At 46.0% G+C, this 25,433-nt stretch overlaps 1 protein-coding gene across 1 annotated transcript; it reads right to left on the bottom strand.

Annotated features, from left to right (window-relative positions):
* Positions 1–14,478: 14,478 nt before the first annotated feature.
* On the bottom strand, positions 14,479–24,148 carry LOC120841984. Its single transcript, XM_040212977.1, has 5 exons — positions 24,007–24,148; positions 22,188–22,270; positions 19,895–19,972; positions 17,968–18,006; positions 14,479–14,735 (listed from the first exon to the last, which is right to left on the bottom strand). The coding sequence occupies exons 1-5, from the start codon at positions 24,146–24,148 to the stop codon at positions 14,553–14,555; spliced, it is 525 nt and encodes a 174-aa protein (XP_040068911.1). The 3' UTR covers positions 14,479–14,552.
* Positions 24,149–25,433: the final 1,285 nt, after the last annotated feature.

Below are 25,433 nucleotides of genomic sequence, written 5' to 3'. Positions count from 1 at the left end.
AAATACGCACCTTGTGAATCAAGCTTTATCCATCACAAGGGCGGGATTGCAATCGATGTTGATATAAACTGAAAGGGAGGAGGAAGTGAGAACGCTCGGCGACTTCAGAGCACCCAGCACTGGTTAGAATGATTTGTGGACGCAGAGCTGGACCAACTGTCCGAACGCGAACGTTGAAATGTCGGACGCCGGCGTTACGCGTTGAGGCGTTAAGCGTTCAGGTCCAAACCATTGGTGAGGACAGAGGCAGCTAGTCATTGCGTCCATTCCACTAATAATTCCAATCAGAGCTCGGCGTTCTGATGTTTCCGCTAGATCTCATATCCTCCTCTCCCTCAGTTTCTATCCGCATGGGAAGAAACCAGAAATCCGGCGAAGACATGTCCATCGCCACATAAAAACTAGAGTTTAGAATAAAATAACGCGCTATAAGAAGAAAAAAAAAACACAAACAAACTGTAATGTACATACACCTCAAACCACGAGGGATACCGTGTAAACACACTTGAACTTGTGGGGGCCCGCTCTGCCGCCGCCTGATTGCTACCAGACGCTGGCGGCCGAGGGCGGCTCAAGGGCGAGCCGTCGGCACCCTCGGCAGCCGATCGAGGCTGATAGTGGCCGGCTGGTGGCGGCGGCGGACGTCCTCGGGCCCCCTTCAAAGGAGCCGGACCCCCAAGGGCCTGGACGGCGTGGATGGGGAGCCGGGAGAACACCCACGTCGGGAGGAAGGCACCCGTCGGCCTGGCGCCGGGAAAAAGGGGTGCGAGGGAAGGACCGGCGGGGGCTCGAGGGGTCGGTGGGAGGACGCGGGAGTGGTGCGACGGACGTGAAAGTGGACGGACGTTTGGATACCGTGAGGTGCGACCGCCGGAGAACTCAACAATGTGAGTGATTAAATGTTTATATGGAAAGTGGTGTTGTGCCACTCGGGGGTGGGGAAGCTGGACGGGGATAACCCCATAAACTATATCGACGTTATTCGTAAAATCAAGATAAATCGAACAATTTTTTTATTCGAAAGCATCAACTGTCTCAGGGAGCGAACCGACGTTATCAGCTTTGGAGCCGCGCCAAACGGTACGTTCCCCTGCCCCAATGTCGACTGTATAGGCAGCCGGCAACGGCCAGGCGGCGCCAGCAGGGTGAGAGTGCACGGTTATAACCTATCTCGTTGTAACTTGGCAAACGGCGAACGATAAGCCCCACATTGCGTGCCGAATTCTTCGAAATGCGCGAAGTATACGACCGCAACGCACACATATCGGAGCATGACGCAGCGAAAAGCCTGATACTTCTTTGAAGTTGAGGCGCGCTCCGGTGATACGCAGTCACGTTCCGATTGGCCCGCCAGGGCCGTAGCTTTCTCTCTACTAGCACGTTACGCTATCATGGCTTCCTGGGATACCCAGTATTTCTTGCCTCGGACACTAGGATCAGCGGCGCCACCAGAGTAATAGCTCACGTTTGAACAATGCAGCCGCCACTCCCAGGGGTACCCAATATTTCTTGCTTCAGTCGCTAGATGGCGCCAAACCAAACAGCATTGCAGGTTGCCTATAGCAGAAATCTGATGGATAGGCTTCTATTGGCTGGCGCGCGTATTTAAGGAACGAGGCTCCCACTAGTTCTCCTGCGGTGTATAGTTCCAAAAAACGCCACCTGAGAAGCCCTCTCTACGGCGGCGCAGCGCACGCAGCGGCCCGGCCGCCGGTAAGAACTTGGCCGGTTCATACTCTTGCGTTTGAGTGCGTTTGAGTGCGTTGCGTCAAGAACCGAAAGCGAGTCACTGGCACACCTGTGCTTTGTATGAAGCGTGGAATCCAACTGACTGATCTCACCAAGCATTCGATGCATGCGCGAGGCAGCCATAACTTTAGTTCACAGGAGGCAATCGGCAGTGCACGAGACTGTTCGCGCCCTGCACGCCCAGAGCTCCAGCCAGGTCGTCGCACGTGCAGAAAGACTAAAGTTCCCTTGATGCATTGGGGCAGCGGTGGCGTAGCCAAAATGGCTGGGGAGGTCGGTCTATTCAAGGAATCATCTTGGCACGCGATATAAGCAGCAGAGATGTTATGGTTTCTCGCAGCCGGGTAACGCAGTCAAACGCAATCAAACGCAGTCAAACGCAACGGTCTGCACCAGGCTTTAGAAGTGTGGCGGTACGGACCTTGCCGCACAGCCCGCCCCGGCAAACTCCGAAGGGGCTGCACGGCGGAGCTCAGCGCGGTATACGGCCACTTCACGAGAGCGCGCGCTCGGCCGTCGGCCGGCGAAACGTGGTCGTCCACGCCACTACGCCGCAGACAAAGTAAGGGAGCGGAAGAACTACAATAATGCTTTCGCATTCAGAACTCATAAGAAGCACTTAAATGTTCTCGGACTTCTTTTAGAGCGCAGCTCTTAGGGGCCCGTTTCCGGCTTGAGCGGCGTCGCCGTCGGCGTCGGCGTAACCGCGCGGTGCATCATGGGAAATGTCCCATAATGCACCGCGCGAGCCCCCCACCAAGGTCACGTGACCTCGTGGGGGGTCACGTGACCCCCCGAAGTCACGTGGCCCCCTCCTCGAGGTCACGTGACCCCCGCCGATGTCGCGTGACCCCCCGATGACGTCATCGTCACTGATGACGTCACCGGCATCCACATCGTCATCGTCATCATCACTGATGACGTCACCGGCATCCACATCGTCATCGTCATCATCACTGATGACGTCACCGGCATCCACATCGTCATCGTCATCACTGATGACGTCACCGGCATCCGCATCGTCATCGTCATCATCACTGATGGCGTCACCGGCATCCACATCGTCATCGTCATCATCACTGATGACGTCACCGGCATCCACATCGTCATCGTCATCGTCACTGATGACGTCACCGGCATCCGCATCGTCATCGTCATCGTCACTAATGACGTCACCGGCATCCACATCGTCATCGTCATCATCACTGATGACGTCACCGGCATTCACATCGTCATCGTCATCATCACCGATGACGTCACCGGCATCCACATCGTCATCGTCATCATCACTGATGACGTCACCGACATCCGCATTGTCATCGTCATCATCACTGATGACGTCATCAGTGACGTCACTGATGTCGTCACCGGCATCCGCATCGTCATCGTCATCATCACTGATGACGTCATCAGCGACGTCACTGATGACGTCACCGACATTCGCATCGTCATCGTCATCATCACTGGTGAAGTCATCAGTGACGTCACTAATGACGTCATCGGTACCCGCATCGTCATCGTCACTGATGACGTCATCAGTGACGTCAGTGATGACATCATCGGCATTGGGGGTCACGTGACCCCCAAGGTAACGTGACCCCCCCCCCCCTGGTTAGTTTAACCCCCCCCCCCAGTGCCCTTCCCTCCTCCTCCTCAAGAGCTGCGCTCTAATTCGGCGTTACAGGGAGTTGTAAGCGGCTTTCATTTTAGAGCGCAGCTCTTAGGGGCCCGTTTCCGGCTTGAGCGGCGTCGCCGTCGGCGTCGGCGTCGCCGTCGCCGTCGCCGTCGCCGTCGGCGTAACCGCGCGGTGCATCATGGGAAATGTCCCATAATGCACCGCGCGAGCCCCCCACCAAGGTCACGTGACCTCGTGGGGGGTCACGTGACCTCGTGGGGGGTCACGTGACCCCCCGAAGTCACGTGGCCCCCTCCTCGAGGTCACGTGACCCCGCTGATGTCGCGTGACCCCCCGATGACGTCATCGTCACTGATGACGTCACCGGCATCCACATCGTCATCGTCATCATCACTGATGACGTCACCGGCATCCACATCGTCATCGTCATCATCACTGATGACGTCACCGGCATCCACATCGTCATCGTCATAACTGATGACGTCACCGGCATCCGCATCGTCATCGTCATCATCACTGATGACGTCACCGGCATCCACATCGTCATCGTCATCATCACTGATGACGTCACCGGCATCCACATCGTCATCGTCATCATCACTGATGACGTCACCGGCATCCGCATCGTCATCGTCATCATCACTGATGACGTCACCGGCATCCACATCGTCATCGTCATCATCACTGATGACGTCACCGGCATCCACATCGTCATCGTCATCATCACTGATGACGTCACCGGCATCCACATCGTCATCGTCATCATCACTGATGACGTCACCGGAATCCGCATTGTCATCGTCATCATCACTTATGACGTCATCAGTGACGTCACTGATGTCGTCACCGGCATCCGCATCGTCATCGTCATCATCACTGATGACGTCATCAGCGAGGTCACTGATGACGTCACCTACATTCGCATCGTCATCGTCATCATCACTGGTGAAGTCATCAGTGACGTCACTAATGACGTCATCGGTACCCGCATCGTCATCGTCACTGATGACGTCATCAGTGACGTCAGTGATGACATCATCGGCATTGGGGGTCACGGGACCCCCAAGGTAACGTGACCCCCCCCTGGTTAGTTTAACCCCCCCCCCCAGTGCCCTTCCCTCCTCCTCCTCAAGAGCTGCGCTCTAATTCGGCGTTACAGGGAGTTGTAAGCGGCTTTCATTTTTTTTTAATTATTATTAGAGCGCAGCTCTTAGGGGCCCGTTCCCGGCTTGAGCGGCGTCGGCGTCGCCGTCGCCGTCGGCGTCGGCGTAACCAAGGTCATCCCAAGGTCACGTGACCCCCAAGGTCACGAACCCCTCCCAAGGTCATCTCAAGGTCACGTGACCCCACGTGACCCCCTGAAGGTCACGTGACCCCCCGAGGTCACGTGACCCCTCCCAAGGTCATCTCAAGGTCACGTGACCCCAATATGACCCCACGTGACCCTTTGAAGGTCACGTGACCCCCAAGTCACGTGACCCCTCTGAGGTCACGTGACCCCTCTGAGGTCACGTGACCCCCGAGGTCACGTGGTCTCCTAATCAAGGTCACGTGACCCCCAAGGTCACGTGACCCCTTTAAAGGTCAAGGTCACGTGACCCCCCAGGTCACGTGACCCCCAAGGTCACTTGGGGGTCACCCTGGGGGTCACGTGACCTTGAGGTGACCCCCAGGTCACGCCTCCCCGAGGTCACGTGACCCCCTCCCCGAAGTCACGTGACACACACCCCCCCGAGGTCACGTGACCCCCCCCCCCCGGAGCATATTAAAGAATGAGGGGAGGAGGAGGAGAAGGGGGAGTGGTCTACCCTCCCCTCAGTACCCTTCACTCCTCCTCCTCAAGAGCTGCGCTCCAATTCGGCGTTACAGGGATTTGTAAACGGCTTTCACTTTTTGTATACTTTTATTATACTTTACATCCTTTCCTTTTCGACACATCGTCCTTGGGTACGACAAAATTCCTGGCTTGAAATTCTTCCGCGCCTGCTTAGGATGGGCGTTACGCCCATCCTCTGCAGGCGGGGCCGGTGCAGAGATGGCGTTAAGCCATCTCTGCAGGCGTTCTTCTGGCGTACTCACCCACTCTTCACAGCGGGTGCACGTAAAGCATCCGAAGCAACAGATGGAGTCGAACAAACAACATCAAAGCATGATGCGGTGCGGTTGCTTTTCATCGGACAATAACTACAGCATTGGCTTCAAGGACGGCAACGCATCGCAATAAACTTGTTCGACAGAACTCCCTACTGCGTTTGAAAGCCTTGAGATTTATTGAAACTGCGGCTGTTGGCGTTTTCAACCTTGTCGTTGCTTAGTGCCACGTATCTGAATAACAATAATAATAAGTGAATATTACGCATTAAGATCAAGTTTTAGTTAATGTTCATTAAAATTATTATTTCCTTTTCTTGTGTGAAGGGCAGGCTTACTAATAGGCACGCAAGGAGGATTCTCAAAATGGCGTCAAACTTTTAAAGCAACCGTTTTGTATACAGCGCGTAGGAGCCAGGTCCAACATTAGCGTCTTTCTTGTAGTGATCGCCGGAACAATTAAACTCAATTTTCGAGTTTCTAATCTCCTAGTTTTCCAATAATTCCACACATCAAACGCCGCTGAACCTTTTTTTTTTTTTTTAAGAATGTTGTGCTTGTGGCCTTTCCATCTGCTGGATTAAATCTAAGCCTAGACTGAGAGGCATTGACTAAATATTTTAAAAAAGTAGTTTGTTTCTTGAACTCTTCGAACAAGACGGTAGTGTTTAGGGGTTAAAAGCGCTAAAAACGACGGACGAGTAGGAGAGACACACACCACAGAGCGCTACTTGCAACTGGTTTATTATTGGAAAATTACACGTACCGCGAATCCAACAAGACACACATCCGATTCAGTTCCAACCGTCGCTAATCACATTTCTTACTCTTACACCATGCATGATCGTAAAAACGATAACTCTGATTCAAACAGGGTTATCGATGGGGCACTTACACACGTACCCTCGTCACACTCGGAAATAAAAAACGCTTCCGTTATCTCCCTTGTCTTTCTATTTTTGTTTCGTGCCAAGATGACGGTGTTGTCTAAATAGGGTAAACACTCACACCTACTGCAATGTACTGCGAGATTGCCAGAGGGGGCTGACCTCAATGACAGGGCATGTTCCCTCAGTCTTTCGTTCACGCATCGCCCCGACTGCCCCACGTATACCCTCCCACAAGACAGAGGAATTCTGTACACTACCCCCACTCTGCATCCTACGCATTTTGTTGCGTGCTTTTTCTGACAAATATCCAACCGTGTGTCACCCCGTTCCACCCTCCCACATAGCTTGCTTAATTTCTGTGGAGCTAAAAGGAGAACCGAAATGCCATGCTTTTCCCCTACCTTTTTGATGTTATGGCTAACGTTATGTATATACGGTATCACCACTGCTCTTTTTTCTGGCTTGCCCCTCTCTTCCCTCTTCCCTCCTCCACGAAACTTTTTTAGCAAGCCCTCTACCACCCCCTTAATAATCTCACAGGGAAAGCCTCCCTCCTGTGTCTTGTTGGTTTCGCGGTACGTGTAATTTTCCAATAATAAACCAGTTGCAAGTAGCACTCTGTGGTGTGTGTCTCTCCTACTCGTCCGTCGTTTTTAGCGCTTTTAACCCCTAAACATGTTCAACCAACTAGCCCTAATCCAAACCCTTCTGAAAACGGTAGTGATTTGCGACGCATTTGACGAAAACCTGTAAAAGCACGTACACCACCGTTTTGAATCCAAGTATCTTACGTCAGCAAATTCTGTGCGATACAAATTTGTTGCTTCCGTAATATGAGTCACCGAAATTGAAATAACAACGATAATTGAACCTACCTCGTACGCTAGCACGTCATTTCCTACGGCATCGACCGAGGTGCCGCCGCTAGCAAGTCTGTTGCGTGTTACTTTTTGTTTACCTTAGCAGAAATAAAAGGAAACACGTCCCATTCTTTCCGTATACTGTGATTCCACCGTGTAATTTCAAAGCAACACGGTTTATTTCCTTAGCTCGCAACCGCGTGTGGTGACCATGGAAACCACAGCGTGACGTCGTCATGAGGTACACTGTACCGAACTAGATCGCTGTAAATCTTGTTGTCTTAAGTTTGGACAACAAGATTTACAAAAACAGGGCCTAAAACTGAGCAGATAATTGCACAACTTGCTCTGGACATAAGCAAATGCATTCAAATTTTTTCACCGTAATAAAAATTATTAAAATTAATTAGTCTGAAGCGCCATATATCCGAAGTAAACAAAACCTTCCCCACTCCTCAGCTTCTGTAGCGAACGGGCAGAAACTCACAGCAACACATGTTTTCTTGCTCTCCTGGGATCGGCTACCGTCTGCGAAAACCAACAATGGCTACACATATTTTTTTTCTTTCTTGTTTGACGTGTTTGATCAGGTTTTGAGAAGTGTTCTGATTCAAGGCGAAAACCTCCGGACCACCGGATATTGGAGAGAATTCGCGAGCTCGGAATTTCCTCGTAATCCACGGTCGCGTCACTGTGCACGTCACTCAGAAAACCGTTGAGGGAGGGTACCACAAGATTTAATTTATTAATTCATTTATGTTTTTATAAAAACTAGGGCACTCATTAAATATTGTTTTTTTAGGGTTTTTGTTCTTCATTTTATAAGTAGGGAGTTTTAGTAGACCGTATTTCCCCCTCCGCTAGCCCTCCGCTACGAAGAAACCGCCACAGCGCCTGCGCGCCGATGGCCTTGGCTGTAGAGTTCCGGGTAGCGGAGGGGCTTAGCGGAGCGGGAAACTGGGTCTACTAAAACTCGCTAGTAATTGAGAATAATTCCAACAATTGATGAGCCAACGTCTGATAATCATTGCAATGACTTAAGCGTTTCAGCCATGTATGTCCCTCCATGCAGCACGCTCTAGATTACGTGTATCCACCGTATCCACGGTTTGATGTGCGTGATGAGAACATTCTTCAGCTGCGTCACAAGTGCAGTTTTTATTCGCGTTAGCCGCTCTTCGGTTCACGTGTTTGCGGTAAAATATGTGCGTTGCTTTCCTCTTGCTTTTGTTTTCTCTCTAAAGGCCGGTTTAGACATCTTCAACGAGCCCGTTAGCCACGACTGCGTCCGCTATGACCAAAGCGACTGGAACGGCCGTTCTGCGCCTTGCGTACTCACTCTTGCGACAATTGTAACCGCTGCAACAACCGAAGCAACACTGACAAACATGGCGGTCGTCAGCACGTAGGCCGTTCTCCGGCGCCGTCAGTTGTTTTCGCAGTGCTTTTAAAAAGAATGGGACGCACTGACACTCACTGGTCTAACAGAAAATGAACAGACAGTTTTTAACAGCTTCAATCTTTATCTATTTTTATTTTTAAGGGATAGGGCTCAAAGGGCTGAGTGCATGAAAAAAAAAAAAAAAAAACATGTCGTACGCCGCCTTTGACGATCATGTCTAACGCATGACTTGACCAATAGTACAAACCTCGCCACTCGATTTTTTTTTATGATCACTGAAGACGATGCAATTTTAGCAGCGGTGTAGCCACGTAGAGATATTTCTTGATCGCACATAGACGTTTCGAGCGTTCAGAAAGGCTACCACTAATTAATTTTACCGAATTATAAAAACGTGTGAAAATTTGCATCCTTTCCTTAAAAGGCAACCGCAAAAAAAAAAAAATGTTTTACCTGTCTGGTTGGGACACGCGTGTCAAAAAATAAATTTTACGCGAAGAAAAAAGTTTTAGAGCAATATTGATGGCGCGAGATTTCTTTTAAATTCTGCGCGCAAAGTCCATGACGTCACGGAATGATCACACTCTCTCCACCCTAACACGTGATGGCCAAGCCGATGCACCTCTCCTCCACGCGCCGGAGGTGCTTAGAAAAACAAGTAGAAAGGTGACTACCGACTTCACCGCGTCTCGCGCCGTCAAAATTAATCTCCCTCTCTCTCTCTCTCTGTGTATATATATATATATATATATATATATATATATATATATATATCAACGTAAAATTTTTTTGACACGCGTGTCCCGACCAGACAGGATAAAATAAAACTTTTTTTGCTTCTTTTCAGTGGGTTTTTAAGACAAATCTCCAAAGACAATACGCACCAGTAGTACCTTGAATTTGAGCACATACATTGACTACGCAAAATAAAAAATCCAGGCGATGCTCGAAAACAAAAATGCTAAGAAAGGATCACTAGAGTCGAGATAGACAAACACGACGGCACGAGTGCTTCTGCTGTCTTGAGGTTATCGCCACGACATCGCCGCACTGAGAGCAGATAGATATTCTCTTCTAGGACGTGCCGGTTTATCATCGTGACGCGAGACAAGAATTCGCAGTCAAGGATAGCGCTCTACACAAAACGATGAGCTTCCACCACGTTGACCCCGGCGACGGTCACCGCCGGTGCCATGTTTTCCTGCACATAGCAGGAGCCGCAACCGGCGTGCAACGTGCGCGGCCGACCTCTCCTCGACTCATGACTGGTCTGTCGATGTGGTCGCTCTGTTCGTTGCCGAAGTTCAGCACGGCTCAACTCTTTCCGTTGCAAAGGAAACACGGACAACACGGTAGTTGGGCGCTTCGTTGCTATGCCAACTCGTCGTTCCAACCAGTTGAATTCGTTCGTAAGCGTAGCGGTCGATGTGAACGCAAGTGTGTGAACGGGCCTTAAAAGGCTTTTTTTTTTGTTTAAATATGGTGCGTTGCAAGTAAAAATCTTGGTATTCAATATTCGATTTGATATTCGAGTCTGTGCTGAATGTTGAGAACTATTTGAGAGACAACGTGAAAGTGTCGACAAGGCGGCAGGATGGAAAGGAGGAACGGCCGGCCGCTGCGAGTCCTTGGTCGTTGAAATGGCTAGCGGAAGCCGCAAACCGTCATTGATGACGTCACATAACTCGCTAAACATTTGCAGTTTCCAGCACCCGGAACTCCATTTGGTTTAAACCGCTTGGAAAAAAAAGTAATGAAACACAAGTAATGCGTTACTCGTGCAAGTTGGAAAATGTATATTGTATAAGTGCTTGCAACCACGACCTCTGGATCATTGAGCTAGCGAGAGCACAAATCTATAGGTCTTAGCCTAGCGTAGTGAATGAGCTATCGAAGGTAAAACAAAGGCTCCCGAATAAAAATCAGGGTGCCGCACGTTGTCAATATTTTAATCAAATATCGTTTACCGCTCTGAATTATCAGAACGATCTGTTGTTTTCTTTTTTTTTTTGCTTTTTTGTTTATGAAAGAATGCAAGATTATGAAATATTGTTACTGATGCACATTAATAAAAACACTAATCGACTGACTGTTTGACGAATTGATTATATATTTTATATTAGATTGTCTGTTCTTAGAAAAGCCCATGGAATTTTCTAAATGCCTTTTGCATTTATATAAGTCTTGAGAAATATTTTAATAAAATACTTGACTGGTTTCCGGTCAAGTATAAATATCGTGAAACGAACAGACTATCTAATATAAAACATACAATCAATTTGCCATATAATCAGTGTCGATCGATCAGCGACGCGCCGTCAACCCATCGCAGCAGGCGGCGATGCACCGGACTCCCCGTCCCACTTGGTCCGGCCGTGTAGCATTGGGCCCCTGGAGCCCTTTGCTAACGAAGCGACCGAAAGGTCGCCCTCAAGACAACTTCGATGGAGCGAGCGGTGGTGCTCTGCCTGAGAATCTATATGATGTAAGAAACATAACCTACCCAGTGGCACGCCAACTGTCGGCAAAGGTGGAGAAGAGTACGCCTCAAGGCCCTCTTAAGATCTTTGACAGTCTGCCAGTGAAGGAGCTTGACCGACGTTCCTACACAGTTTCTGAAACTAGTCACGTTTCCTTATAAGCGTAAAAAATCTCTGGAAACTCACCAGGATTCACTATACCAATATTAAAGATCAAATAAATACGTTTCACATTGTTTAACCTTTGCTTCACGTATCTTTTTGTTACTTTTTTTTTATTTGCTGATTTAAATTAATTCTTTACATTTTAGTATACCTGTAAGGTAAACATAGGTTATCAACAGTTACACAAACACTGAAGATCCCTATGATCTACCTTCTATACAGGCTGCCTACCAACCTGGGAAACAAAAAACCTGTAATTGTCAGAGAATTACGCCAGTTTGAAAAAGTTGGGGAATTTCCACCTCGCGGTCACGGAAATTGAGCTTTCCTTTCTCCGAGCGACTGCAAATCACGCGCGTGTGGTGCGGCATTATTCCGCGCCACTCAGCTGTCGTGCCGACGCAAATCTCTTAAATTCCTATCGCATTCTCTAGAAACGTTCACACTAAGATGAACTTCTCTCCTTGTACTCGCGCTAAAAGATTTATTTAGCGAGAAATATCAAAGAATAGACTGACAAGGTAGTATGATAAAGTGCTTGCGCAACGCCTTGTTGGCCGTCAGATATACCAGTGTTTTCTAAATATAAATTGTGCTTCAGGATCCAGATACATCCTGTCCCCTTTAGAATCAGGCAGAGATAAAGTTGGGGAAACCTGGAAAAGTTGGCAAATTTGTAAGCGCCATATTGGTAGACAACTTGGCATAGTGTCTAGAGGAAGTTGATTAAAGGGATACTGAACCGAAATTTGCATTTCGCAAAGTAAGGCTGCAGAAGTGTTGAACGGGACGGTACGAACTCCAAAACATCACTCGTACATTGATATCTCTAACGGATGGCCGTACTTTTGAAAAAAAAGGGGGCGATCAAGTGAGTTCTTTTACGTAACTGTCCTCCAGGAGAATTTGAGGAGGAGGAAAAGCGGCCTCGCTCCGGTTCACAGCTTGACGGGACGTAGCGCGGAGGAGAGAGAATGGGAATCGTGACGTGCCTAGTCTCGTCGGCCGGGTTCAATCTCGCACTTCTTTTTAAAAAAATACGGCGATCCGTTAGATATATCGCAATATGAGTGATATTTATTGGTTTTGCAGCTTCCCGGCTATCCGCCCGGCCTTGTTTAGTGAGCTCGAAATTTCAGTTCAGTATCCTTTTAAGTACACAGCGCAACACTGCGCAAGCACACGATTGCTGTGCTCTTTTTTTTTTAATGTTTTAAGGCTTTCTTCTAAACAAGTTGTTTCGTGGAAAATGTTTATTTGGGGGCACTAACCCTAAGCGTTCATATTTTATACTTTCAAATTTCCAAATAAAGTATAAGTTCTTTTTTTCTTTTTTAACTTCCGACTAATCGTGTAAAAAAGGAATAGTGATTAAATAACTTAATATACGCTAAATGTATCTATGTACTCTGACTACCTTTGTACATAATCAGTATAGAGTTTAAGACAGTTATTATGACGTGGTGCAAGCTTGTAATACCCCCCCCCCCCCCCCCCCCCCCCCCCCCCAAAGGGGTCTTCCGCAGGGGTTGTCAGCCCTTCCGAGGAACTGAATAAACAGAACAAGAGTGCTTAAAAATATTTTACTACACACAGAATGTAGATACATATTCTAGATACTCCTACAAAGTATCACCAAACTGAAGTCATTATGGCGTGGCACGAGCTTTTGTATGCTTCCTCTCTTCTGTATGCCCTCCCCTTTTTTTTCTTTTTTGTGGGGGAGGGGGGACGTACAAAGCTTGTGCCATGCCATAATGGCTGCCTAAATCCATGCGATGATTATGTGATAAAGTGGCTAAAGCGTGTATCTGCATTCTGCATATACAAATATTTTTAATCGCTTCTAGTTTGTTCACATATTTTCTCGGAAATCGAGAAAAAAAAAAAAAAAAAAAAAACAGCGCTGGTACGAAAAATTGCTGCTGTACCCGTGCTCACAGTCTCCCGGAGTTTACATACAGACACATATTGTGTCTGATATGACATAGAACGATCTTCGCGCTCACTGCCAACAACCGCATGTTAAGTGACATAATATAGCAACGAGGTATGTCCTTCTCTCATAATGTTAGATGCAAAAATAGAACATCGTATGTGAAGCACCGTACCAGTTATTTCTTGCTTCTCACGTATTCTTGAAGCTTTTAGATATCCCCGTGCATAGGAGCAAGAGAAGCTCAAGCTGTAAATATAATCAGCTTCAATCATTTTTACCGTCACTAGCGTCGTCCTCAACACTTAAATGCCGGCTTTCATTGGTGCCGACTGCATCGCTATATTGAAAAGATATGTTTAAGGTTTAGCGGATGACGTTAGTAGCGCTAAAAAAAAGGTTCACTTTGCATCGAATAAGGTTCGTAGCGGTGAACTATTCTGCAAGTCAACCCAGACAAAAAAATATCTAATGTGGCCCATATAAAAAGCCTTCGAGGTTACCCAGATAAAAATATATTCGGGGTGACCCACGTAAAAGATTTTCAAGGTGACCAGTAAAGCATTTTCGCGGTGACCCAGATGAAAGTTCTCCAAGGTGACCCAGATCAAGGCATTTTCAAGTGGACCCAGATATATTCGTCACAAATATATCCTCCACGAATTTGCAAAAAAGTGGTGGATAAATAGCGGATAAATCCGCTGCCGGGTTTAGAGTGCAACGTCGGCCGCACGGTGGCGACTCTGTTCGATCTCGAGGCGAATATACGGCGTCAAAAATCCAGGCTTAAATTGGAATGACACACTCATTTCTTACACTTTTCCAATCTTCAACTGCCACCTATACTTTTGCGCCGGCCCTCTGTCAATAGCGGAGTTTCTAACGTGGCCGATTCCTCCCAGCCGCCTTGCGGTGAAGATGGCCAAATATTACCATACGGACAACTTTGACGAACGCTTCGTGCCACTAGGATACCCGCAAGTAAAAACATGAAAGTTACGCCTACCGTACTGTTTAAATGCAAACTTAACCCGGATTTCACTAACCCTTTGACAAGATACCTAGCAATTTGATGTACACGATAACCTGTGGACGCCGTCATTTTTCTGATAGTGGAAACCCGTCGGTCTGTGGCGACTTCAGTTTGACAATCTTATCGTAGTCTTCAGAAAGAAACTCGCAAACCATTTAAGTTTATTTTAAAACATTTTTTTTATTTATATCGATCTTTGCGAAGCACGGCAATACACATGTCAAGAACTGCTTTAATTGGTATCGGCACACCGATCAAAGCACCACGCATCACGCAGTGCCATCTGTGTAATAAATCCGCATACAACACCTCACTCAATTGCTTCTACAGCAGGTTCAAGTGGGATGGTCGGGGCCAAGGGGGTCAGTGCATGAATGTTCTCCGAGCAGTTTCGTTCCGCGTAAAATAACTCTTTGGGTGGAACCTGCTGAGCCTCTGTCGAAACACTATCCTTATCGGAACGTTCCAGCGGCTCTTGATCAAGATCTTCGAGCTGCATTGAAAAATTAGGCCCATTGTTAGGGGCACAGACAGCACACAGTAGAGGGCCCTGATATTTTATCGTTTTGCATCAGAGATTGATCATAACGTAACTTAATAGGAAAAAAAAAACCGTTATATTGTGAACAACTTGCACGGTTAACTTTTTGAGGTTAAAAGTGAAGTGAAAGATCCACCTACCTCTTTCAACTTTAAGAGAGCGAACGCTGGAGAGGAGGCGACCTCCTCTGCAGTGTTTGCTTTGCTAAAGTGGAGAGAAGTGGGAGGAGCTTCCACCTTACTGTTGACCCATAATCGATTATAGCTGTATATAGCGGTTATAGCGATTATAGTCCCTATTAGAGGTTGATTTTGCAGCATACACAAAGAAAACAATATTATTAACGCCGAAGACAATTATGTATAGCTAAGAGGGGAGCCCTATAGTTGTAATATGCGTCTTTTAAGATTTCTGGAACTAATCTCTCAGGTCTAATTACACACGTACTCTTTTCATAATTATTTTAGATATAAACGAATGCAATTGACAATTTAAAATATACCCTTCTGGTTGCTATACGACGGTGATCAATTGTTATTTCGAAAGGGTCTGCGCCCGAAAAGCCTAGTTGTCCTCTAATGTACTTAAATTATGCAAAGTGCTTTCTTTCTTTCTTTCTTTTTTTTGTCCTTTGAAGATGCATTTTTTTTATGTCTGGAGGGTAGTTAGTTATAGGGCAAGAGGGGCATAATGTGGGGAGCTAATTGTCACGATAACTCAGGTAATTACCGCAGTTTTTTTTTGTATTTTTTAGTTAATTAAGATAAACACGTGGTTCCGATTACAAACTTGCTAAGCATTATATAAAGGGACTAAATCAGTCAATTTTAGAAAGACCTGGAACGCGGGGGGGGAGCGCGGTGGTCCGCTAACTTTACCACTCGCACAACAGGCGCAAGGCTCTGGATGCGCAGACGCACCCGCACAGTTTTTCCATCTCGTTATTATTCGTGCTTTCGCAAAGCCAGCTTTGCGCCTGTTGCACGACTGGTAACTTTAGCGCACTAGCGTTGTTCCCCCTACGCGCTCCATTTCTTTCTCAAATTTACTTATTTTCATAATCTTGTTCGACGGCGCTCAGCAAGTTTCTAATGGAAACCATGTTTATTTGAAGTAAATAATAATATAATTAACTAATGGAATTAGATGTAACTTATCGTGATGATTAGCAAGCTATGTTATGTCCCCTTGGCCGTATAACTCATCTGCACAGACCGCATTAGTGAAGCCTTCACGGTTGTTTAAAAATAAATGTATAAAGCTTAAAAAAAAAAAGACATCCTGTATGATGACGTCAATTCGTTCCGGACAAAATATGTACAAAGTGGTGACCGTGACTCGTAAATGGACACCATGGAGCGAAAAAGCGAAGAATTTCGCCCGGCAGCGTTCGCTTTCTGCGCGGTGTAAGAAGGGTGGCTGTTGCGCCACGTGCAAAATGAACGCGCCGCCAGGCGATGTTCATCGGTCTTCGCCGCATATTCGTACCATGGAAGTCAGGCTTTAAGGCTGAACTACATGGAGCGAATACGCTGCGAATAACCGACGAACTCCGCGCGGCAGCGTTCGATCGTGCCACGGCGCAAAACAACTGGTTGTTTGCAGCATACCTAGCAGAGCTAGATATTGTTCACCCGCGAACGCCGCTGCCAGAAGCGGCCGACGCGCGGCAAAGGGCCTGGGCCAATCAGGGTGTAGTACGCGGTTTCGCTTCCGCCTGGTTCCGATGCAGAGTGTTACAAACCAGCCGCCCATCTGGGCAATTTCTTACACAAAAAACACTTAAACGGTTATTAACACTCAAAGGTAAATTATTATAACTACTTGCTCGTTTCGTGGAATTTTCTTTCCGCATTTTACGAATATGACGTGTTTCAACAAAGCTTTATAAGTGGTTGGTTTCAGTGGATCTTCACTTTCCCCCTTGGCAACACTGACAGTCGTGCCGTTCGTGTCGGCGGCGTTTGCAGCTTCTTCGTCCGAAGCCGGAGTCACACTGTTTATATCTCATACAAAAGACAATCTGCGAAAACGAGTCAGCGCAATATCCGTGGTTCGAATGCCGCCTGACGAGTTTTTTCTAGAAAACTCATTGCATTGCGGCATTCGAAGCAAACATCTCGTTGTGACTCGCGTTTGAATCTGTATGCAGTTTGTCTTTTGTATGATGTATAAGCGGCGTGACTCCGGCCTAATGGAGTTCAGTGGTAAACGAATACGCGGCAGTGCGTCGTTGTAGATTTTGCCGCGTGAATTTTACCGTGAAAGTTCGCTCCATGGAGTCCACCAACTACGCAATGAAACGAAGCGGAAAAATCGCCGCCTCCACATAGAAAGCTCACATATTCGCTGAACGTGCATTCAGATGCTGAATTTTACCTTCTGAAGGCGTAGTTGTGTTCCTGTAAAAACATTAGACGAATAACCCTACTAAAGTCACTGGATGACGTGTCCGCTGACGATCGAATTAGCAATGAATGTAACTTGTGGCGCCATCTCCCTATAAGTGCAGCGAGCAGAGGACACACTGCGTTGCTTGCTGCTTCTATCGGGAGATGGCGCCACAAGTTATATCTATTGCTATCTATATTTAGACGTCTTCGAACATGTCCGTTGTTGATTTTGGCAAATTTGTTGGTCTCACTTTTATCACAGGAATAAAACTACGCCTTTAAACTGCAAAAAAAAAAAAAAGGAAAAAAATCCACACCCTAAATGCATATTCAGTGATAGATTAAACATCCACACAACAACAAGTATTTTAAGCTCTGTATGGGCACAGGCCAACTTTTCTGGTTCGTTTTGCATCGTGAGAAACACTATGGCCACCCTTAATCTTATTGGTGGCATAAAGGAAAGTGCTTCATAATGCTGAAATATCTCTAGGTGGTGTGTGCCAAATTAGGATATTCTTTGTAATGATATATTCATAATCATATCAAATAACGTTCAGCAATGTAATAGTAATGTTCAGTGATAGCAGTTTTGACATTCAGTCAAAACTGTTATCACTGAACGAAGAAAAACGAAGAAACCTTGAGCCCGATTGAGCACCAAGATATTCCTCATTCATGTGTCGAGGAAACCACGCGGGGAACGTTAAGTCAAGTCAGGTAAGCTGCACTTTTCCCACGTTAGCATGATAATAGTTTGCTTTGTTTTGAAAAGGGCGTAACCAACTTACCTCAAACATAAGATAGAATTCATAAGGCATTACAGTACTCTGAGGGAACAAAGAAAACAAAAATATGAAACAAGTTGGTACCTGCTTAATATCTATATAATTAAATACTATTTGCTGATCGCATATATATTGTTTATAATGTTAGGCCGCAAGACGAATACGTGTTGAAAGAGATCTTTCCACTTTCCCTCTACGCCAGCATATCAGGATTACTCTAGTCAGGTAACCCCAGATTCACTTTCTCTCCGCCAGAGTGTATCCCGCCTCTGTCTTCGCCGATTTTGGTATCACAACAACCATCTCAGAAAATATTTGCTACCACCTCCTCGCCGTATTTTCCCCCCACGTCTTGCGTGACCATTCTTGTAAATTCCTTAATCTCTTATCAAATGGCTATATTACCCTTGGATCGAAATATACAACAGATTTTATTTTGTAGATATAAAATTGTGATCAAAAAGAGCTTGATTTGAGCTTTCTGGAGATATCAAGGTCATTAAAATGTCTTAAACGGCTCATACGTAAAATGGTGTCAAACTTCCCTTGCATATCTTTTTTTATAAAAAAAAATATTATATAGATATTCGGCCTGACTCAGGCCGAAACATCGAGTCACTAAATAATTTAAAACACCAACAACGCTTCGATGTGGGACTACATTACTGTTATATATATATATATATATATATATATATATATATATATATATATATATATATATATATATATATATATATATATATATATATTAAAAGGTGTTTCAGAGAACGCAGGCCAAATCGCTCATATCTCCTCTACAAATAAAAACCTTGGCAAGCACAGATACTCTGTCAGTGTCCCTTTAAGGACCATGTTAGTTACAAGTTGCGGCAGTGACGTAGCACGTCAATTCAGCTCGCAATTTCGGATAGGGCCGGTCTTCGCCACTGACAGGCTGGACCATGTGTATATGGGGAGTGAGATAAGATTGACAATTGCAGCCGTCGTCTACCCAGTCAAGCGAATTCGAAACTAACAATATGCAGATAGCTGTTGAAAAATTGAGACCGCCGAAACCAGTGACCGGGATGGTGCCTTTCCGGCGCTCACTCTTGCCGAAGCCAGTGGCACGGAAATGGGCTCCCGCGTAGCAACGTGTACGGCCGTTCCCGGTCGGGTTTCTTTGAATAACTCTGAATCGCCGACCAACTACAAACTGCTACCGCCACCGCTGCCTCGTGGACAAAAAGCCGTAAACGCGATAATCCTACACGGATATCCTTTTGCACGCCCCTACCGTATTGAGGATTTCGGCGAGGCCCCGAGAGACTCCGTCAACATGGACAAGGTCGCAAGCTCGGGTCCCCTGCAGTATAACCATGTGTGGACGGTAACCTGCCACGATGCCGAGACCCGTGAAACGCTGGCCGCGAAGGCGGTGCTCACCGTAAAGAGTGAGCGCTGCCTCGTCTAAGACCCCAAATGTACAGGAACTTATCATCAAAGTTCAACGGGTGCCGATTCCGACTCTGGGCGACGCCGTTCGGAGGCTGCTGGATCCCTTCGGCGCGGTCAAAAAAGTGGAGCGAGACATGTGGTGGACGGGAGGGATTCGGCAACCTGGAGGCCAGGACAAGGAGCATCACCCTGGTATTGCAAAACGGCGTGGGTCCAAACGCCCTCCCGCACACGGCCACCGAGAGCAGACCATGCTGCTCTCTGTGCCGGGGTGCACGCTTTTGTGCCTCCGTTGTCGACAGGTGGGACATATGACACGCCAGTGTGTGACCCCTTGGTGCATGACATGCCAACGTTCAGCTTATTTGTGAACACGACGGGTATATTTAAAATTTCGTTGCAGTATCCCTTTTAAAAAACAGGATATAAAGTGCATGAGAGAAGCCCCCTTGCGTCAAAATGTCTCCTCTGGCGATTGTTGTCTACTTACCAAGTTGCACATTAACCCAACAAGGGCCGTTATGGTCAAACTACGATTGTGTCTAAAATCCTCCCATGTCTTCCTCACCTGCATAAAATGACAGCGAAACAGAAAGACGTAATGTGAGCAGATCAAGTGTCTGAATATCGACGAATGAATATCGTGCTAACGAATTTCATGTATCACATACAGGCGTGTAAACAATGCAAATTTAAGAGCTCAACTCATGAAGACAAACTTGGAGATTTTTATACTTTATATGATCTAAACATGACCTAAATGCGAAGTCTCAAAGTGCAGGCGGGTATCTTAGACTTCGGCACCCGCTGCGCGAGCTTTGATACAACCAAGTCCTAAACAAACAATTGGTCGCTCGAGTTTGTAGCCTTTTCGGTTAGTTCATCTTAAAGTGCGACAAAGTTAAAGGCCTTATTAAAGAAAGGAAGGAAGACATTTCTTTTTTACTTCAAGAATTGACCTTTCAGTGCATCACATGAGCGGGTTTGCAATGGCACTATTTTGAATATCATTTTGTTTTCAGTGTCTCGACGTTAAACAAAAAAAGAATGATCTCACTTGTGTGGCGACTCATAACACAAACCAGTACGTGAATCATAGACTAAATAACTCTTGTTTTGTTCGCTGCCGAACGTAGCATCACAATGAAAAATAAAAATACCCTGACGGTACAATCCAGCGAGAAATTAAATCTGCGAGCAACAAGCCCCTATTAAATAATAACAACTATAAACTCTAAGTAAAATATGCATATAGGAGAAGAGGCTCATCCCGTTAGTTCATATTACGCTATTTTTAATATCCGCATGTTTTCGTTCTATACGTAGCAAAACAAAACACTCCGGCTGATTGAAGAATAGCCCTACACTCAACAACCAACTAGCCCATCACGTCACTTCGTTGAGGATCTATCGTTGTTGAAGAATTTTTTTCAGGATTTTGGTAAGCAGTTGAGTTTCCGCGAAGTGTCACCAGGGTGACCCCCGACATAGTTTTTGAAAAATGTAACAACTTGCGAGCACTCCGACATATGTAACTGTACAAGAAAGGATATAAGGGCATAATATTTTATCTTTTTAGTAGAACTACGTTTTCTTCGCGCCTGGGAATGGGTGATAAGTTGGCAAACCGATGTCACGAAAACTTGGTTACGAAAGTGACGCCACAGAGATAACACTGGAGCGCCGACCTTTTTTTCATCACCGCGCTCCCTGACGGCACTCCGTGCCTCCTGCCGAGAACCGCGCAGTGCGATAGCATTCTTAAGCTACTCCCTCAACCCCAGATTTCTTGGGCTCTCTGGCCTCCTAATGCGCAGTAGGTATGCGCAGTGGACCATTTCGGCTCACATTCTCACTCCTACACATTCGCACCTTGACGACTCTGACGTCGTCCTCGACGTCGTCCTTGAGGTCGTCCTAGATATCGTATTTTACGTCGTCCTTGAGGTCGTTGTATAGGTCGTTCTTAAGATCGCCCTAGAGGTCGTTCTAGACGTCGTCCTAGAGATCATCCTAGAGGTCGTCTAGGGATCGACCTAGACGTCGTCTAGATGACCTCCAGGACGTCGTTCTCGGCGTCGTCTTAGACGTTAAGAACGACGCCCTATCGCAATTCATAGGCAACCAACAATAATGGTTTCGGCAGCAATTTCTTATCTGCTAACTTTATCGTTTGCTTGCTTCAACGGGTTGCGCTCCTGTCTGATTGAAACGGTGATAGATGCTGCTCCGGCAGCCCTGATTCCACAATCTTCGCTCATCGCTCTGAACAGCGGTCGAGGGGCCGAGCGCCTGTCCTCCGTGGCACGGGCAGTTCACTCGACTTTCAAGCGCGACTCGACAAAGCATTAAACGGCGCCATTTTCCATTTCTTGTGCCAATCCCACGTAGTTATATGGAAACATATGCAGCATAGTACACCCATGGACCGACAAATTTTTGTTATGACTGTGGGACCTAAGGTTAGAATGATACCAGTAAAAATATAGTAATTGGTGAAAAAATCGTTCAGTGAATATTTTAAAGTGTAAAATTTCTTTATTTACATCATTGCCAGACTATTTCTTTAGGTGGGGGGAACAAATTCACACGTAAAATGTAAAATTAATTAAATTCTCTAATCAAGCAATTATAATGAACAAATTACTTATTAGTTACGCTTTCTGCGTGAGCAACATCTTGATTTGGCACAAATCAATAGCATTACAGGATAGAGGAAAGCAATTTCAGTTGTAACTTCTGTAAAAAGAGCTACCACAACTACGTCGAGCAAGTATACTCACGATTGTGTAACCCTTCTTATCAAGAGCTTCAAGAGTGCAGTTGTAAATGGATTCCAGAGAGCTCTCCTTTCTATACCATGAACCTGGTATGCAAAACAAAAATAAAAAATGAAAGCCGTTTACAAGTTCCTGTAACACCGAATTAGAGCGCAGCTCTTGAGGAGGAGGCACGAAGGGTACTGAGGGAAGGGTAGACCCCTCCTCCCTCCTCCTCATCCTGTAACTCCTCCCTCCGAGCGGCATCGCCGTCGCCTCACGAGGGTAACGTGAGCTCACGGGTGTCACGTGACCCCCCTGGCGTCACGTGACCCCTGTGAGGCAACGTGACAATGACGTCATCACGATGACGTCATCGTCATCACCAGTGGCGTCACTGATGACGTCATCATCACTAATGACGTCATCGTCACCGTCACTGATGAAGTTATTATCGCTGATGACGTCATCGTCATTGTCATCATCACTGATTACGACATCGGCATCGTCACTGATGACACCAGTGACGTCATCAGTGACGTCACGCGTCCCATAATGCACCTCGAGGTTACGCTGACGGCAACGCCGACGGCCACGCCAACAGCGACGCCGCTCAAGCCGAAAACGGACGCCTAAAGGCTGAACTCCACAGGACGAATATGCGGCGAATAACCGACGAATTTTGGCCGGCGGCTTTTGCTCTGCGCGTGGAATGAACCCAGTGGCTGCTACGTCGCGCGCAAAGCGAGCGTGCCGTCGGGCGGCGTTCGCCAGTTATTCGTCACGTAATTCGTTCCATGGAGTTCAGCCTTAAGAGCTGCGCTCTAAAGACACTAGTTAATTCAATCATGGTTCTGTACTTATAGAAAGGAAAGCGAATGTGCTTTATTTATTTCGTTTATATTTTGATAGTCAAAGCACCATGTGAGATTCGGGCTGGGCGTCGATCAAATCTTTTGATTCGATTAATCCCCACCTTTTATTCGATTAATTAATCGCGTAATCGGTCTCATTCATTTCCATGCATAATATATAAAGAAAAAGCGCCATCCTTTTTTTTCTTGCCCTTGTTGAATACGTGACTGACGGCGCAATGCACAAATTTGATTTCAAATCAACTTTGATGTGTAGTTGAAAGAAGTTGAAAAACAGTAACACTAACAGATTATTACTTTGCATTTGCATAGGCAAAAAGGTTTGTTCATTTTCTCCGGCAAGAGAGCCCCCCCCCCCCCCCCCCCCCCCCCTCTTATTGTTTAGAACAGTCTGTTTTTCACAATATTTTGCTGTGCGCTAAAAGAACACTCGAACGGCGTTGAAGTTGCCTGGACACGTGTAACCTTGTGAAATTGTCTGCAGTTTCAAATCTCGCCCTTATAGTTTTCTTGAGGCTAAAACTTTACCTAAAGTTTGCCCTTCATAAAGGTGCACTCGTCCAGGACTGCGTGGTAAAAGCGTTTATTTGCCATTTATTTTCCTTCGTCAAAATTGTATCGATTGACCGGTTAAAAAATTTATCGCGATTAAGGCATAAATCGATTAATCGGTAGGTTAATCGATTAAGTAGCCAGCCCTATCTGAGGTGTTCGTTATTTGGGCATTAAAGAGAGACCGGAGCTAAATTATACACCTTGTAATGTGTGTTTACACTTTAATCGGACAAAAAGCAACATACATTGTAGTTTCTGATTCGTTGCATTCAACCAGATTTAGAAAAAATGAAAAAAAAACTGAGGCAATGCAGAGTTTTGAAATTTAAAGAAGAAACTGTAATGTAATTTTTTTTTTTTTTGTTACGAGAACGCAGATAAAGGTCCCTAATTATGTGATGATGTCAACTTACCGCACAATCCAGTATAGTTCTGATAGTGACGTTTGTATTGTTCTTCCTTAGACTTTGGCTTATGGTGGGTTTCTTCTTCAGAAGAACACTGGCTTCCGAAAAACAAAATCCCGAAAAGCGCACAGATCAGCGCAGTCTTCATGACTAGTCGAATCTTGCTCCTCAATCTCAGAGTTGTAAGGAATAAATGACACGTCTCTTAGACATTTTATACGCGCCTCAGCCTGCGGGCACCAATCGCGCACCTGCCTCCAAATGACGCAGACATTACCGGTGTGAGAATTGTTTCATTGTTATTATTTTATTGTCGCCGTGAATGCCCGCAGAACTAGCTGCCTGATGTTGCACTTGCCACAAAATGTTCAATGCCGACATTCGTATTACAATGAACTTTAGCCTTTCTTTCTCGCACTTGTTGGGTTTTGGCAAGCTGGGCTGCAGCAGATAAGGTTTTGCTTTTATTTTCAAATGAAACTTTGAAACTCTTTTGTTTTTTTCCACCTTGACGTAAATAAGTACATAAATGTTCGATCCAGTTACATCATATGCTTGGGAAGAAAAATTTCGTGTGAAAAAGTGAATGCAACTTGCTAACCGGCGAGGATTAAACAATAGCCTGTAGCAACATTAAACCGGAAAAAGACATGGTTTAAAGAAAAACGAAAGTTAATTTATAAATGTGTGGCTATTTTATTTAATTATATTTATTGAGTTATCATGAAATGATGGCTCGATAACTAAAATCAATTGAGTATTAAAGGGGAGGTGGAACGGTTTTCAGAAATTTTGAGTATATGTCTATTTGGAATCCTTGTACTTCATTAGATAACCCATGTTCATTTTTTTTTATCGCCCGGATTCACTTACTAGCGTAATAAACATAATTTCAGTTTTTCAGCGAGCTTCCTTCTCAGTTCTACAAACACGTCACGATAAGTAACCAATAGGAAAAGTTTGTTTTCTTCGCAAGATGGTCACGTAAACCGGTCTCAATTGGCACAACGAGAGCGTCAGATATCGCTCCAACAGCGGCGCCATAAAGACCGCACGCAGTGGCGTACCAACCGAACGACATCTCATCCGATATCGGCTCGAGGGAGTCGTAACAATCGTAGTCGGTGCACAGTTTTAATTTCTTACAAAGCAGAACGTCGTAGAAAATAAAACCAGAAGTTACTGATTTTTCAAGTTTGCTTTTTTTTTTTTTTTGAGAATATGTCCTTTTATTTTAGAGAATAGCGCTACGAGCTGTTTGTTATTTACACTTATTATGTTCAGTTTAGTTTCGATCTAACTTCCTTTCCTCCTTCGTGTTAATTCTTCTATGCTATAGCCATCTGTGGCAGCGTTCTCCGAACACCTGCGACGCTGCCGAACGGCTCGCGCCAAGAGTGCTCTCGCTGATTTTTGCGTGTTTGCTTTCTTCT

Source organism: Ixodes scapularis, unplaced genomic scaffold, assembly GCF_016920785.2.
Source record: "Ixodes scapularis isolate PalLabHiFi unplaced genomic scaffold, ASM1692078v2 PGA_scaffold3__209_contigs__length_174095766, whole genome shotgun sequence".
Lineage (NCBI taxonomy): Eukaryota > Metazoa > Arthropoda > Arachnida > Ixodida > Ixodidae > Ixodes > Ixodes scapularis.
This window is presented reverse-complemented; position numbering and strand designations above follow the sequence as displayed.